Consider the following 18688-nt stretch of genomic DNA (forward strand, 5'->3'; position numbering starts at 1 on the left):
TTAAGAACTCTTGCACAGAGCAAGCACCAATGTCTTGACACTGGTCTTCAAGAACTCGTCATGAGCTCCACTACCCAAAGAAAACCTCAGCAAGCTTATTCTCTTTCATAACCCTCCTTTCAACAGTGTCAAGTACTCCCAAACAAGCAATCAATTAGAAAAAAAACCCCAGAGATATAAATAAGTTATCAAAACATGGGAAAAGCCATGATCCCACATCTCATTAACCATCCTCAATGCTTTGGGTACATGTCTGACATCCAGAGTTATGTGTAATCCTCATATATTCAGAAGTTCTCATGAAAATAACTTCTGTCTCAGTAAACACTTATGGCTGATTTAGATAACAATCTTCATCATAAGCAACGTCCCACATACTATAAATGCTTAGAATCTCTGAAGAAGCTTCGAAGTCTCTGATTTGCAGAAGAATCACTAAAGTTGTCTAAGTTCACATTCATGTTAAAGAAGCACTGTTTTCTCAACCCACCGAAAATTCACCCTAAATTATAAAGCCTTGGGAAAAACCATCCTGTTACACACAGCCAAGAGCTTCTTGTAGGCTTATTAGTTAGGAATTTCAAAATATGCCTTCTGTTCTCAGGGTTTTGCAGACAACAGCCACAGACTTTGACCCAACTGCTAACTCCAAGTCACTGATGAGAGCTGAAAGACTCTGCTGTAATTTCATGGTCTCCTCCTCTGGAGAGGACTTGCACAGAACAGAAGAATAAGCTAAGTCTAGCCAGGATTTGGATAGTGAGAAGGGAGGAACAATGCAGGTCTGAATGGCTCACATAACTTGCTCCAGCAGAAACCTCATCTGCCATCCTGTGTACTTAATAAAGTCCGACTCTTGTTCTCGCCTCTGAACACAGAATAAAGTCAGTCTCTGGTAGTGAATGGGATTACAAGTGTCAAGTTTGCAGACGTGATCTTAATTCTAATCTTCCAATTTTAAAAAATTTGTTGCACAATCTACATGTTTTTAAACAGTTATATATATGTATGCATGTATTTAACTTCCCTCCCTATTTTTATAAATACAAGATTTTGTTTTTACCAACTTAAACCATCATCTACTTCTACTTCATCTATGTGTTTAGTTTCTTACAAAAAAGAAAAATCAACACTGGCAGTAAAATTTCAAAGCCCTATTGCAGATGTGCAAACATAGCTGATCTTCTCTGAAGATTTCAGCAAAATTTCTTAAGATAAATTGATACAACTGAAGAAGCAACACTGACTCATAAAACAGAAAGTTCTCATTGTTATATCACTTACCATATGTACTACTTCAGGGTAAATAGGTTCCGTAATCACATTGCGATTGTGTGTGATATATTCTACCATTTCACTTAAAGCTGCTCGTTTTACTTCCTTCCACTTTAGGTCACTTAGTGGATCAGAAACAAAGTCAAAAAGTACACAACATTGTCGTAACTTCTGGATAAAAAGCTTTTCTTGATCCGCTGGAGGAACATCTGAAAAGTGAAAATAATTATACAATGTTTAAATTCTACTGTAGTGGATTCCCTGCCCTCCCCATTTCTCTTTTGTGAAACACAGGTACAAAAGTGTTAAAGACTATAAGCAAACTTTCTAAATCTTCACGCAACTTTCAGGAATATCATGTTCCAGAGGATGAACCCCACTGAAATACTCTGTACTTATCAGGATGATTTCAAAAATTGCAAAAGTGACGCATAACTTGCCCTTGCCAGAAGCAGACACTGCATGGAAAAAATACATACTTGAAAAAATGCCTGCATATGCTTTGTGTTTTGCTTAAGTAATCCCATAAGCCATTAAAATGACAGATATATGTGAGATTACAAATTATACATAGCAAAAACTTCCAGGATCAGGACGTAGGAAATACTAGATAACTGGCCAGAGGTAAAGAAAGCAGTACCATGTTTTGACTGCAGCTAAAACTTGTGTCCAATTAAAATGGCCACATGATTACAGCACGAAGCTTAAGAAATGAAATGTGAATACACCACACAGAGTCTGCCTAAGTTTATACCATAACACATTTTATGTTTCTGCATAATGACTTTTTTATTGTTAGATATGAACTACTAAGGCAGTAATAGCATATTAAAAAATAGGACTAGAGTGACTTTGTAAATAGTTCTGCAATTTACTCCCATTTCTTCCTGTTGATGAGTTTTTCTTTTTCCTTAGAGTATCATAAAATGCTAAGAATTTTCTTACACAAGCAGCAACAGCTATCACCCAAGTATTTCAAGTGGTATTACTGAATACAAGCGTATGTATATGTACAATCTAATTAACTGAACGTGCAACAGATATACAGTCTAGTTGTTTAAGTATCAGTTGCTCTCCTTGTAAGTGTCTGAAAAACTTCTTATGATAACAAGGCCAGAATAGCTCCTCTCTCTCGAAAAGAAGCTGCTTTCCAAAGTATTTTTGATATAATAGACCTCGAAGACTTATTTGGTTTAAAACAGCTGGCAATTTTTTAAAAGTTATTTGTGCTCTAAAGAATAATTCCAGTAAGAAAAACACTGTATAGTAACAGACCTGAAGAACACACAGAATAAAAATGTAGCCTTCATGAAAGAAACCACAACCAGTTGGACTTTGGTGTCACCAAGACACCTGAGACAGTGCAGAATTCTAGAAGTAGAAAAAAGGTGCTAGGTAACAGGTGCCTCTATGGAGAGCAACTGCTTTCTGACAAATAAACCAAAATTCCTGTCCAGTGTTGTGAACAAAGCCACACAAATTTTGTATCTGAATACCTATGTTTTTGTTTATTTGAATTAAAAAGTAATGAATAATTTCTCCTGAGAAAATACCAAAAAAGTAATTAATTGAGAAGTCTGCGTACTGAAAGCCAGCCAAATTTATGACCTGAATGTAAAATGTCTCAGACATACAAAGTGGTTGGAGTGGTTACCTTTCCCCCATTAACTGTAAAATGGCGAGCGGTTCAACCTGACGCATAACAACAGTTACACTTAGGGATACTGTGCTATGAATGCATACTCCACAAAATGCAAAGCCTAAATACAGACTATAATTTTACAAGTAATGGACATACAATTACAGTGATTACAGTACACTAACCTTAAAGAGAGGAAACATTCAAGATGTAATTAGCACTAATAGTGAAAGTTAAAGACTGACAACTAAGAAGGTCAAGAAACACACTCAGCTAGGCAAGCCACCTCCCTTGCCATTTACTCTGAGGTGGCTTAACTATTTTAAGTATCTCAGTCATCCTCACAATTTGAGAGATCTTCTTTATACAGCCTAAGAACCATGTATTTCTAATGAACTGTGTTTTGTTTATTTGGGTGAGACATAACTGCCTCCTTTAGGAGTATTCATCCACAGCTTTCAAGCGTCTGGACCTCACATCTCTTCTAGCACTTTGTCTGGAGTAGTTGCCTTCAAGGATCATCCCTACTTTTAAGGTTTGAAAAGATGATTTCAGCATGATACCAAGCAGGAGGTGGTTAAGAAGATGACTTGAGTAGCCCATAATTTTTGTGCAGAGCATGTGTGCACACCTGCAGAATAGCTTTGGGACACCCAGTAAGTCATTTATCCTGAGACATTTTTCAGGGACTATCTGGTTATGTTCTTTCAGTTAACTGCATGCTGATTTCTAAATCACCTTCCAGTTTAATTAAGTGATAACCCCTAACTTCCGTTTGCTTAATTAACTGGCATATTTGAAGAGAATGCCACTAGGGAAAAAAAATTCCCTACTTATGCAACTCTGGTGCTCCATTCCCTGAAGACTGTGGGAAGGTCATAATTATTTAGAAGCTACTCCTTAAAATTACACAGAGCTGATACTTAGAGCTATTCACTGAGCAAAGTTTTTTTAAAAAAATCCAAACACCATCACTCCCAATCAAACCAAACCAAAACCTCATATATTCTTCTCCCCTTCCCCTTCCCCAATTGGTAGCAAGAGTTTACATAATTTTTCACAGGACTTGCTTCTAAACAGTAGCAGTAGAACAATCTTTTTTATTCACTCCAAACACTTATCCCTGTCAGTACTCATACCTTAAATGAGTACTATTTTTGCTCTTCTACTGGAACAGGAGCACAGTTTGTTGTAATCCCAAAGAAGGTCAGTCATATTTGGTTGGATTGAATGTCCACCAGTTCCTGACAAAGTTTTACAGAAATTTATGGCATATTTTATGCCTAAGCCTGCATAATTTATCCTATTGTCCTTTTTGTAAGAGAGAAATATACACTGGGAAATATATCAAAAGGCTGGCATTATGAGAGCAAGGTACATCTCTGGGACAGAGGGATCAGCTTTTTGTCTAGTTTGGGTTGTTCAGAGGTTTTTTCCTTACAATCACAGGGTAACTGTTGGATCAAGTGATACAATCTACAGACATGCAAGCTCTGCCCCTTCTGTTTTAACAGTATCAATACAGAAATAGCTATTCAGTATAAAATTTTCAACATCATCTTAGCCCCTGGCCTTGCCAGACTTTTCTGTATACTGATGAGTATAAAATAAGATACTTTCCACTTTACAACTGATACTAGCTGTGCTTTTATTATCAGATGAACTAGACCAATATCTCCCTCTGAAAGGCACCACTTCCAGTCTGTATTTCCCTTCGAAACAGCCAGGTAAAGATCAGAGGCACTCAGCTACCAAATGCCTTAGCAGAACACAAATAATTGGCTGGAAAAGTTTAAATTCAAACACTGAACTCTGTATGGAAACAGATTCTTTGGAAGTTTCAGGCATGTCTTCAGTAATTCTTACTATGAGAGTTCACTGCAAACAGACTTCACACCGTAGCTGTCCTCGACCTCGCGTGTTTCTCAGCCAGGATGTGGCAATGGTTTGCACCCAGGAGCTGCCACCCCCACCTTTTCTTTTGTAATGTATAGACCAGCTAAAGAACTAAAACATGTAACTATTCTAACAAATCAAGACGTCTTCATATTAAAACAAGATTTTCCTGGTTTTTAAGAAAATTAGCTAAAGTAAAAAAAAAAAAAAAAACCAAAAAAAACAAACCAGGAAACACTTAAGTTTGTGTTTTCAGTACCTGAGCTTATGTTTAGTATTCTATGACACACAAATATTTTTGCCGTGCAGGACTGTAGAGATCTTACTGTTTTCTCAATTATATTTTTTATGTTCCTTCAAATCTAAGTTGTACTTATGTATTGTAACTGTGACATCACTGGCCACTGATGACAGATCCATCTCCTACCTTTTTCATTGAAGCCCATTTTTCTGTGACAACAGTGTAATGTAATAGCTGCTGAAAGGAGGGCAAAAGGCAAAGCAGGGTAAGTGGGTGACCCAGAGATGTCACATGAAACAGCTGATTTCTAGTACAGACTGGAACCAAAATAAGGTTGAATTTCAAGTTTTAGGTCATATTCTGACACAAAGAAGAACTGATGCATTTCCTACCACAACACACAATTTGTGGCCAGTAAAACACACTATGTTACATCATTTTAAAAGCAGAAAACAAGAGATGTGGTTGACATTTTGCAAAAAATACACTTGGAAGACAAAATTAATTTCAGTTGTGTGTGAATACTTTTTTACTCATATATAAAAGCTTAGCAGAGATACCAGATTTTATTGGCTGACAGGTCCCTATTTCATTGAAAGGGAAGTAGCTCCTTTTTCTTAGAGGGTCATAGAAAAAAAGACAAACTAAACATCATATGAAAGTAACTGCTTCTATAATACAAAGGTTTAGAGCAAAAGCCCAAGCATGCAGATGATGCCTGCATGCAAGCAGACAAAACATCTCATGAAGCATGTCAACAACCCTAATAAAGGACTAGAATTGTTAATGATTTGGAAAAACAACATTTAATTGTCAAGTAGAGTGCTACCCAGAGGATATCCCTAAATTTATTGGTCACATGGTTCCTTCTGTTAGTCAAAAGTATTAGTGCATTTTGAATTTGATGTTCATTGGTAAAAAAAGCAGCATTAAAGCTTTATTGAAGCTTTGCAGGATGCCCTATAGAGTTCTACTTCAACAAGGGGACTCTAGTATCTTGCAATGTTCTCTTAAAACACTTCAGCTGACAATACCATGGCAGCATTTTTTACAAAGAATAAAGTTCAGTGCCTTGAGTAAGAGAAATGGAAATTGCCAGATACAAAGGCAGAGGAACTACACAATATGGAAAGGAGAACATAAGCTGCCAAAACATGGGTTTACCAGAACGAATACTTTTTCCAAAACTAGGGATCAAGTCCTTAAAAATGAGAAGAATTAGAAAAAAAATAGAAAGAATATTACAAAAGCTGAACCATCATTTGATAAAATTCCATTTAAATATTTACCTTATTTTGAAATTGTATAATACCATCCTAATTCAAAGCAAGAAACACTATTCTGCAATTATTTTTATTGCATTTCTATTACGTGACCAACTCTTTGCAGTTTTCAATGATTTTACTGAAATCATGATGACAATATAACACCAATTAAAGATGACAGTTTCCCATTAACAGAATTCTGTCCTAACACATGATATTGAAAATGAGTGGCACATGGAAGAAAACATTCAATTCATGCATGGACAAATTTAATTAAAGCTATTTCTTCTAGCAGCATATAAAAATAAACCCAAGGAATACCAGAAATTCTAAAATAATACACAATACATTTTATACTATAACTAGCAACTAGTGGTGGGAGTTTGGCTGCAGATAACTCAAAGCAGGCAAGATGTTGTATGGATACACTGAACTAACAAATACATAGAAAATACTGCTGTTTATATTGTTTTATTTATTGACCCTGCAGAAACATCTCATTGCCAAAAGAAATACTTAAAACAACAAAAATGACCACAGTTACCAGAAAGCCACAGGAACACTCATGGAAAAACAGAGTGCCAGTACTAAGCTCAAGAGAGCATCACATATAAACATTTTAAGTGGCACAGAAGAGGAACAAATTTCTGGGTTTTATCTCACTATTGAGGATTAAAGGATGCACATGTCAGTGTTGCAAAGTGTTGATCTAAAAGAATTAATCTAAAATAATTGAACTTAATCTAAAAGGCTTAATCTAGAAGAATTGAACTGTAAATTCAATCTAACTTAATGTACAAGAATTGAACTGTAAGTTCAAGGTCCTTCTCCAACTACCATGTATGAGACCTGTAAACATTCCTGTTTTGTTTTTTTTTAAACACTTCAAACATTTCCTATCAGAAACAGGACATTGAAGAGCAGATAGACTTTGTCTCGTCTACAACAAGTTCATGACTCCCAAACTCTTGATCAGTAATTAAAAATATTTTACAGGCACTTAATAGTTTCCATAAGGATTACAAGAAAACATCAACTACTCCAACCAGCTATTATGAAAGTAAAGCTGCTTCGTTCAAGGCTAGGTAGAAGGTGAGCTGAGAAAAGCAGCTAGGTGCACAAGGGAAGTGTCCAGTCTCAGGCAGTGCTTGGACAATGAACTGAAACTTCCGAAGTGTGTCTTTCATCTGCATCAGCAGCCCTTCTGCAGCCCTGTGATGTTCAGCACCTCCAGGTACTCCAGAGACATGGGAATGAGAACCAGCTGCAATTACAAGCTAATGTCCACTCTTCTGCATTCAAGGAACCAAGCTGCTGCCAGAAATACCTTCTGGCTGTTCTTCAGATAACAGAAATTTGTAACTGGAAAAAATCCTGCCTTTCATTTCCCTGTATTTGAAGAGATTACACTGTTTATATCTGCCACTGTTTCACATTTTCACCTGAAAAGCTGACACCCAAAATGTGATAAGACACACAAAATATAATTACTTCCCTAAATACTGATAGAAAATAAGGATTAAAAACAATACTGAAAATTATAAATATGTGGCACATTTTCTACCTAGAATTCAAAAGCAAGTGCATTTTATTTCATTTTCAAGTAGTTCAATTTTTGGACACTCAGGTACTCCATCTTATTTAAAGATGTCTTCTTTCCATCAAACAAGTTCTGTTTACTAATAAGGATTCAAACTTTTTATTTTAATAAAGCAACAGCACTGATGTTGTTTCTGTGCTATTCTGCAGCCTGGATCAAGCTGTAACTCCACTTACAATAAAAAAGTTATTTCACCTATGACAGCTTGTGTACGAAAGTAGTCTTAATCATGTGTCCAGCTCTGGGGTCCCTGACACAGGAAGGACAGGGACCTGCTGGAGTGAGTCCAGAGAAGGGTGATGAAGATGCTCGGAGGGCTGGAGCATCTCATCTGTGAAGACAGGCTGTGGGAGTTGGGGCTCTTCTGCATGTAAGAGAAGCCTGGGGAGAGCTTATAGCACCTTCGAGTATGTAAAGGGGCTACAAGGGAGCTGGAGAGGGACTTTTTACAAAGGAATGGAGTGAGAGGACAAGGGGTAATGGCTTTAAACTGACAGAGGGCAGGTTTAGTGTTGACATTAGGAAGAAATTCTTTACTGAGCGGGTGGTGAGACACTGGAACTGGTTGCACTGAGAATGTCCATCCCTGGAAGTGTTCAAGGCCAGGTTAGATGGAGTTCTGAGCAACCCAGTCTGGTGGAGGTGCCCCAACCCATGGCAGAGGCGTTGGAACTGGAAGTTGTCTAAGGTCCCTTCCAATCTAAATAATTTTATGATATGAATTTTATGATTCTATGATACAGATGGGGAGGGGAAGGCAAGAGCAACATGTTGGAATTCATTAAGGTACATAGCATTTAAGATTTTTGGTTTCTACATAAAGAAATCTCTTGGCTAAATTCTCATTCAAAAGAGTGGCTTTTCATTTGATTATAAGGCTTTTAAAGTAATATATTTTTTCATGTAATAAAAAAAAGGCTGTTAGAATCAAATGAGCTATTACCAGACTAATTAAACAGTAACTGAAAAAAAGAAAGGTTAAAAAAAAAAAGACAACACCTCAAGAATCCTACAGTTTAAAGGAGCCTGAAAGGAATGGGAAGCACAGGTTTTGTCAGTCCCAGAGTGAAGCTCAAAGCAGGTGCTTTACAACACTAATCCCTTCTGAAATCTCCAGTCATTGGGGAATCCAGCACTGGTGGCAGCTATCTCCTAACACAGATTACACCACAGTTTTGAGGATAGAGGAACTAAGTAAAGACATTTAACTGTCAAAGATTTAAGACAGGAGATTTTAAGGACTGATTAATAACAAAATAGGAAGAAAGGTCTGCTGTCATTTTAAACTATTTGGCATAATTTTTACATACTAAACAACCTGAGGCACTGAAATTACTGCCAGTAACTTTATTCCAGGCGTAAATCATAAGTCTAATGATGATAAGGGTAGATCAACAGTGAATAATATGCACACCATGTTACCTAATGATTTTTCCAAAGCAGACCAACGCCACTCTGAACCAAGCTCTTGCTTTACAAAGAGTTTTATCAGAAGTTAACTGTTTTATTAGAAGCTATGTGAAAAATTTTAAAACCTTAAGAGGATATTTGTAATATGGTTAAGAGAAATAAGGATTTTTACACTATATTAAAACATTTAAAAACAGAAAGTGAAAAGTGAAAGCGATAACAGTAAAAATATTTTAAAGGCAATGTAGCATAAAGAGGAAAACAGGAATGCTTAAACAGGGAATGACATGTGAAACAAGCCGAAATGGGCTTGAGCTAATGAAATGGAAATTCTACCTGAAAATTAGGGAGAAAAATGGCAAGGAGGATAATCAAATGGACAATGGAAGAAAAAAGTGTCTTAACAGGGAAAGAGAGAAACCAAACAAAGAGAACTCTCAGTAAAGCTTTTTGGCACAAACAAAGTTAGTATGACAGCAAATCTCATTTTTAAACACAAAACACTAAGGGAAAACCCCTCAATTTCATAGGCACTAGAGTGTGCTTGAATCCACTCTCAAGTTATCCAACATCTTCAAATGTATTTAAAACTTTTAAATTGTTTTTAAATATATGTAACAGTCTCTCTGAGAAAATGAAGTACTATTGTTGTGAGACCAGACCTCAGTTATGTTCTATAACATAACTGAAGTGTATGGTGTAACTCAGAAGATTTGTATTAAGAAAATTGAAGAAACACATAAACCTGAATAAACTCTGCCAACTCCACCTGGACAAAATAAGTATCAGGTAATCAAACCTGCCCATCTGCTGTAAGCAAATGCACTGTTTCCTTAAACACACCCAAACTCCACACACCAACCCCTAATTCTAGTTAGAGGCTGCTCTGAGTCTGAGTAACTTGTCAGTCAATAGTACCTGTCACACATCCATGATAAATACAGTTCAAAGAACACTCAGCTGCCTAAATGTAAAATAAATTGGTTCCTTCTCCAGAGCCTGTCAGACTGCCTCCCCCTCTCCTCACTCTCTGTACATTTGCTAAACCTGGGGGCTGCTGCTTGCTTTCTGTTGGATGCTGCTGAATGCCAAACTTGGTGAATTTAATGATGACACTTAGAATAATCATTAACAGATATCATAACCTGGGTCTTGTGTAGGCTTAGAAATAGATTACACAATAAATTACAAAGCAGGCAGAAAAGCCCCCCCAGCTTTTCTGTGATTAAACTGATGTGTTTCACACTCCAATGCAACCTAAAGCAAATACCCAGTACCCATGCAGGAACTCTGGTTAAGTTATAAGCACATCCTTGCTTGTCTGAAGGAAACATTTATTTTTAAATTAACAAAAACTTCCATACACCTTCCTTGAGGACAACCCTGATTTAATTTTCTAAATTCTCCACTCTATTTAAAATTAGAAATAGGAAGGATAAGTCTTTTTTCATAGGAAGAACTTAAAACAGCACAGGTCACACTGAGCTTGAGATGCAAACTAAGGTCCTGAATGGCTGATCAACATCTACATCATCTCAAATTATAACACATCGTTACAAGACATGCAGAAGTGTTTTTGCCAGAAATCAACAGGGCTTTTGTGGTTTTCTTGAGAGCAATTTCTTAACAGACTTCAGTACACTGCAAGCCTATCTCCAGTACAGGGTTTTTTTTTTTATGTATTTGGGTTTTTTGGGGGGGGAGGGTGTGGGGCTGTGGTAGGGTTTTTGTTTGGTTGGTTTGGGTTTTTTCTTGTGTTTTTTTGTTTTATTTTTCCTCATTTTTTGTCAAGAACAACCCTTTCTTAGTCCCACATCCTGAGAAATTTAGCTGCCTTGTATGAGGTGATGCAGGTAAAACAAATGATCAAGCAGCACAGAAACAATGATTTGGTAAGGAAATAAATATATTTAGAACTAGGTCAACACAGTCAATTAGCAGTCAATTAGCAGTCAACGCTGGCCATGTCAGATGCTAAAAGCAATTATGAACAGTTCTCTGTTAGGAAATAAAAATTACTTTCTAGCAATGAAAATTTTGACTCAAACAAAGTAGAAAGCCATCTATGCCCATTTAAAAATACATACTTTCAATATCTAAGAAGACTGAAGACACAATATACCTGCACATTTGCCAGAAATTAAGTGCATAATGATTTCCCATTGAACCCAAAAATAATTCCTGCATAATCCAACATCCTCACATCACATTTGTCTGAAAACATACACATTTGCTTCAACAGATGTCTTCAGTCTCTGGTCAAATTAATCTCAAGTCTCACAAAGGAATTCTAGCAAGAACTGAAAATGTACCTATTAGCAAAAGTGTCCCTATTGCTCAGCTGTCAGAAAAGCTGACATTCTGCTGGTAATTTCCACCCCTCTCACAAAGCAGAAAGAGTGAACTGCAGTATGGAATACATTTAAATTGGAGCCTCCAAGAAATCTGTAAATTTACAGGGCACAAACAAGTTGATTGGCTGTATTAGCTATGAATCCAAGACTGACTCCCTACTACATGTCCAGAAGTCCGGGACACATTACGACATCTCACTCCCAGAACATTTTTCAAAATATTCATTATTCTATTTACATTTTCCCTTTTTAACAGAAGATTTAATGTGCAATGAAAGCAACTTGTTCTAATTTTTTACATTTAACTACAAGCTTTGAATGAAATGCCTTATTCCTTAAGACATGTTTATGATTACAGAGTTCCAACAAAATGAAATAAGAAAAGTTCTGCAGTGAAATATACACTCAAAATTTTGCTTTTGAGAGGATGTGCAATATTCTGATTCAAAAGTCAAAAAAATCTTAATTTTGTACTGGGACAAGAACAACTCAGTTTTTATTGCATGCAAACAACCTTACCTCAGTCCTCAAATAAACCCTGTACATGAATGTTTGGATTTTAAGACACCTTATATAGAAGATTAGATGTAAGAGGAGCAAAAAGCATACAAATATTCTGGGAATAGGTTAGAAGAAAGATTCTATTGTTACAACTAGTTTGTCTGGAAAATCTTTTTGAAGAAAAACTTATTACACCCAAAGAACACCACATTGGTTTTTTGTAGGCTTTGATAATTTTGTTCAAGTTTTCTTTCCAACATGACTTGAATGAACACAGGACGCCTTTGAAACATCACTGACATTGTTATACATTCACTTTAAATATAAAAGTAGTAACATAATTTGGTTCTAGAGGCTGTGTGAAGCCACAGAGTTGGTAGATTTAATCCAAAATGCAAATTAAAAACCTTCCATAAAAATCTTTAAAATGAAAAAGTGTTTCAAACTGATAGGCTTCTACAATCAGAAAAGTCCCAAATGAACAATTTTTAAATTAGTTTTTAAATTTTACACTTCATGTACATGTTTTTCTTCATAAAATTCAGATCATTATCAGCAACAAGAGCAACTATGTAAATTGACACAGAACTGTCACTTCCACTACTGATAACAATGCAGAGTCAGATCCCATCCCTAAGTTTAACTGTACTTTTATTAAAGAAAACTGCATTGGCCAGTTATAGCAGAAATGGTACCACATGATTTGTATGTGCATTAAGTGGAATTGATTAAAGGATGTGCAGATGTGGCTTTGAAACATCATACACTCCAAGTGTCATTTATGTCAGTTTTACCACCTGAGACAGGATGGTGCACACAGAGGGCAGCTCTGTGAGACCGCTGAGACTCTGCTTTACCTGTACGAGGCATCCACCCCCAGCACAAAGGTCAGAGCACAAAAGCCACCTCCCCCAGATGAACATCTTGTCTAAATATGATGCAAATAACCCTGTATCTATTAAATATTGCTGGTGCTCACTTCATCTGTGTGGTTTACAGTGCAGTTTCAGTAGCTAATTGTTTGATAGCATAATGAATTAATTCTACAGAAGTATCAATTATTTATTAGAAGCATCAAACAGAAATGGAAATAAAAATTTTCCACAGAAACAGATGATACTTAATTTTTACCTTAAAATGTATTTCACAGCAAGCATCACAAAACAGTATGAATAAAAATTTGAGGGCATCCATTTTTGCTTCCTTGAAAGGGCATGCATCTTACTCCATGAGTCAGTAAAAGTAATGTAAAAAAATCCAGCTGACTACCTTCCTACAATTTCATGGTATTTTTAGCTCAACAAAAAGTCCCCTCTAGAGACATTTTACAGTCATGCCCTCAGATATTTTACATGCAGTGTGAACACTCAACATCCTCATTGTTTCCAGCAGAAGAACCTGTATATGCACTCCTCATATTGGCAAGGGGTCTATATGAAGGTAAAAACAACCCAACAAAGTCAAGAAAGGAGGAGTGACAGCAAAGAAAGAGTAAAGGCAGTAGCAAGTAAAATACACTCTCTGATAGAAAGTGCTCCATGGTAAGTGGAGAGTTAATAAGCATGTTACCATGTTAAAGGAAGCAGGAATAATAACTAAGCAACCTCCTTTAAATCTGCTTTTGGTCAAATATTAAAAACACTCTGCAGGAGTTTTTTTGGTAGATACATTAAAAAAACATTGATCTATGTCTGGCAATATCTGAATGTCCTTCCAAAAGATCTAGCAAAACAGGACAAGAAGTAATACAACAACAGAGCCATCTGCACCAATACCAGTCCTTTGATAATTGATGACATTATCTAATACTAACAGATGAAAGTTTTCATAATTTAATATCTACAAGAGGCCTAGGTTCATTAAGAGCAGAACTGCTGCTTGTCCTTGAGGAAGATGGCCTTGCTTCTTATTTTTGAGGCAACACTTTTAGAAATGAACAGTGGATGGGTTTCAAAACTAACAATTGTTAGCTTTGCAATGTTAAAGAGCAGCAGGCTTAGAATTTTCTAGGAGAAATTGGAAACTTTTAGCAAGATGGATGACTATGAGCTCCAAGGGTCAGGCCATGTACCAATGGAGTCCAGGTGGCTTGGCAGGAACATAACATCCCGAACACAAGGTTGATACCTGTTCTCATGCCTTCAGGTTACCAAATTATGGCCAACGGGGGAGAAAAGGCAAGAACAAGCATTTTCATCTCCTTTAAATCTCAGCTGAGGTTTATCTATTAGATCAAAACCTAACAACAACTATGACCTGCAAGCACGATAGAAGGTGTGTGCTGACAATGGGAAATGCCATTTATTGGATTGGCAGGACTAAAAAATGTTTTGAAGGTCTTTTTCATGGAAATATTTCCACAAAGGTACAAACAAGCCTTCCATTTTAAAATTTAAATTCACTCAAAGAAGTAACACAGTTCATCACTACTATGGAAGCATCTCAGAAGAAAATTAAGATGTCTCCTCTATACACCTTTTGTCCCAGGAAGACTTTGCTCACTTCTCACATCAAGGAGCAACTGTACCTTAAATACTGATGAACTTAAATGTGCTAAAGAATTAAAGAAAATTAAGATTTAAATAAATATACATGCTCAGACCGAATAAGTTCACCATCCTTAAAACACCTACTTATGTGGATGGTGCAAGATGCATTCCAAGGTGAAGATTATAGTTACACAGAAAATACAGAAGGAATAAACCAGATTAATTTTCTGCTGCAGAATATACTAAGAGGATAAAAACAGTATCATGAAATGTGACTTTGAGATTTTTAGGTATGCTTTTATAATCAGAATAGGCTAATTTCAGAGCATAATAAAATATTATTTCCCCCAAAAAGGCAAACTCAGCACATGTAAAGGAAATTCTGCTTGAAACGCATGAAGTTCTTGGAAAGTATTAGAAATTTGTTAAGTGACAATTATCCTGAGATTTTTTTTATTTTTAACATAATTTTGTTATAATGCAGGAAGATTACTACAAAAGTGTTTTAAGGATGTGTTAGAAATGACACTGTTCAACATTTTCATAAACACCACAGAAGATGAATAGCAAGGTCACAGTTTGTTAAAAGCTGTACTCACTGTCAATTCAAACTTGTCAAAAAAGGCTAGAGAAAAATCTCTCAGTACTGAGCAAGTTAATTCAATCTATTAGATCTTACCTAAAGCTGATAAATGTAAAGAAATGTGGATGAAATAGTTGCCTGTGCACATTTATTAACTCTATCTTATTCAGAAGGTATGGACTGCTGCTGAGCTTCTAACTGAAGATTTAGAAATGAATAAAACATTTTTTTAGCATGCCAATGTTTTTAATACTGTATGCAGTTCCAGTCATCCATCTTTAACAGTTTGCTAAAATATGGTAAGAATAATTTAAAACACCATTAACACCAAAAACTGTGAATTAACAGAAGTAAAAGTACTAATAGGCATGCTAGCATCAAGTATTAAAAAGTTTGCCTTAGTAACTAAAAGGAAAAGAAGGAGCATTAAGAAAGTTTGCAGTAAGAATACTGCTCTTTGAACTCGGAAAAAAACCCTATGTTTAAATTAATGTTGCAATATTTTTACGTTACAGCAAGATCAATCATTTTTTGGTCCTACAAGAACCTAAGAATGACAGAATCCTAGAATAATTTTCACGAGAAGGGACAGTCACTTCTGCTAGTCTAATCCCCTACTACATAAACCCAGCTGCTCTCCAGTCAAAGTATCCTCAATTACAGAGATTTCACAGCCCCTTCTGGAACCTTGTTCCAGCTTTTAACCACTTTTATGGTGAAAGTATTTTTGCCTTGTGTACAACTGCAATCTCCAGAGTTTGCCAAGCTGTACTTCCATTCACCCACTGTGGATCTCTGAGAAGAGCATGGCTCTGTGCTCTACACCCTCCCATCAGTTAGTCAAGGATCAAATCTCCCCATAACCTTCCTTTGGGCCAAACAAATCCAACTCTTTCAGCCTCCTTTGTACATCATGAGGTAAATGGTTGCTGTTCTGTGTGCTGAGTTTGGTCTGTACTACTTCTGAAACAAGAGCTTTGGGCTCTGCTTCCCATTTAATTACAGAATTGCTAATTTTTTATTCTTCTTTTAGCTCAGACAGTTCCTGCAAAGCAACAGTCTAGCAACAGGTTTTAGCAACTGTGGTCAGACAGAAGTATTTTCACGTCAATTATTTTTCAGGACACACACATGATGGATTCTTTCTAAAATGAAAGTGCCAAGCTTTCCTCCTTTAAGATAGAAATTGCCCAACTAAACAAAGATCTTTCACCACCTTTGAGGAACATGCAAATTTCTCTCTAAATATTCAGATATTTACATCACAGCAACACTACCACTGGCATTTTTTGCCCTGAAGAACACTATGTAAAGGTGGAATCTGAACTACCTTCCATCATCCCTCACACAAGATAAACAAGTAGCACATAGAAAAAGTGTCTGGACAAAGTTAACATCACGTAATTGAAAAAAAGTCAAAGCATCTTCCACAAAATCTAAAGTAACTTAAAATAATGACAAGTCAAATCTGTCAAAAAACATTTGCTGCTCTGGAAGGCAAAGGAGAAGGCTGGACAAAAGAGATATTTGAAACAAGTTATGGCCTACAGGCAGCATCAGTTTGAGTTAACATAGTATCAGGGTGTTCTCACCCTTCTTCCCACACAATTTTCAGTATGTCTTGCAAAACGTCTTGAAAATAATTTTTGAAAAGCATGAACAGACATTAACAGTTCCAGCCAGTCAGCAACCAAGCCATTAAAGTAACATTTACATTCTGCTAATTCTGCCATTGCAGATAAGAACAGAGTTTTATATGTATTTTGTTCAAAATATATCTTGAGTTCATGGAGACATTGGCATCTGGGCTACTTCTGTGCTACGACAAAACAATATTAAGGGATTTTTGTTATCAACATTGAACTGTATTCCTAATGAAAAACATCTCCTCTCCCCTGAGTATTAATATTCTGCCTACAGAATGAATTACTATTATTTTCTACCTGTTACTATATTCTGTACTACAGTTATGGCTTTGAACACTCAACAGTAAATATGAACTGGTAACTCTGAAGTCTAGTGACTAAACAAAATGTTTACTGTTTGTCCTAATCCATGCAGCTTTTACAGCTGCTTTCTCTGATTGAAGTGCTGAGGTGGAAATCAAAATGTTTCCTCTCCCCAAGCCTCACCTTGTTTCTGTGGCTCATCTTGTCAGGGCCTTGAATGTACTTCCATCACTCTGGGCCTTTGGCTGCCAGAAGGGCTCCATATGGAGGGATGCATCCTGAAAACACCATCCAGATCTGCTTCCCTCCTTGCTGTAAAAATGCTGAATTGATGACACCTAATAACCCTCTGTACTGTCTTAATGTCATCTTGATTGCAAGTGGCCTGTCAATGTGTCAATGTGAGCTTTCCAAGCAGATATCCCATGATGAGTTCCTTTAGATACATTTGTTTCACAAGGTCAAGTCTCTATCCAAGATCATAAACCATAGTAGTTACTCCATGGCTGTAACAGCTGCTTAAACTGAAATTGTAATTTTCCTGGAAGCTTTATATCATTCCAATACAACTAAGTTTTCAGTTGATGATGGCAATCAGTGACAATCAACTCAAGGGCATAACAATCAGCTTTGGACTCTAGACCAATGCAGCAGCAGCATGGCTCCGATCCCCAGGAGAGCCTGCTGCTGACTAAAGGCTCACTATCCCAGCAAGCCTATCACTCTCACTGAGCCAGTGTTTTCAGCACAAGCAGATAATGTACAGCAATGGTGCCACACCACTTGCATTTAGAGTGGATTAGGCTCTTTTGGTGCTTGTTATTTTCCAACAGTGGGTCAAAAGTCACCTGCATTTCTGATTTCTACACACTGCTCTTGAACAACTGCCAAGAGTCTACAGTTGTGACAAAGGGCATAGTCTTCCAGTACCTGAATGAAGAAAGGAAAGCAGCTATACTGACACTGAGCAGGCTCAGCTGACAGCCCTGTGGCTGCTGAACAAGTGCTCAGTGCAGAGTGCTCAGTGTGTTGACTACCAGCCTGGGTAGTCAATACACCAGGATCCAGATCAGCAAGGCACATGACAGGACAACCACGCAGCTGCAACCCAGCTGAGGCAACAACCAAGGCCACAGGCCTGAGCCTAAAGACAGCTCCTGAATCAAAGGGGAACTCCAACAAACTCACAGCTCTTTCCACAGCAGTCTGACTCAGGATTACATGGCTGCACCATACCCAAGAGGAATTTGAGTACCGGCAGCCAAATGAACTGCTGGAGGATGGGGTGTTTGTGGCCATGACACCTCCTGTCCTACAAGTACCTACTGCTTCTTCTTTTGGTGATGTTGGAGCTAACAGTGTCAGCAACGGCAGTCAATAAAATTCTGAAATTCTTATTTCCTATTCACAAGACTTTAACATAATTTTAAAAAACCACCTGCATCTGTTTTTCCAATTGTGTTTAGATAAAGCCGTAAGCAACCCC

At 36.9% G+C, this 18688-nt stretch overlaps 1 protein-coding gene across 2 annotated transcripts in view; it reads right to left on the reverse strand.

Moving 5' to 3' along the window:
• The window catches only part of PPP2R5C (protein phosphatase 2 regulatory subunit B'gamma), a 75113-nt gene that overhangs the window by 24862 nt on the left and 31563 nt on the right, over positions 1-18688 (reverse strand). For both annotated transcript variants that reach the window (XM_053979764.1, XM_053979765.1), the window contains one exon: positions 1285-1484. In XM_053979764.1, the coding sequence (XP_053835739.1) occupies positions 1285-1484 (200 nt within the window). The remainder of the gene's footprint in view (positions 1-1284; positions 1485-18688) is intronic.

The sequence above is a fragment of the Vidua macroura genome, chromosome 6 (assembly GCF_024509145.1).
Source record: "Vidua macroura isolate BioBank_ID:100142 chromosome 6, ASM2450914v1, whole genome shotgun sequence".
NCBI lineage: Eukaryota > Metazoa > Chordata > Aves > Passeriformes > Viduidae > Vidua > Vidua macroura.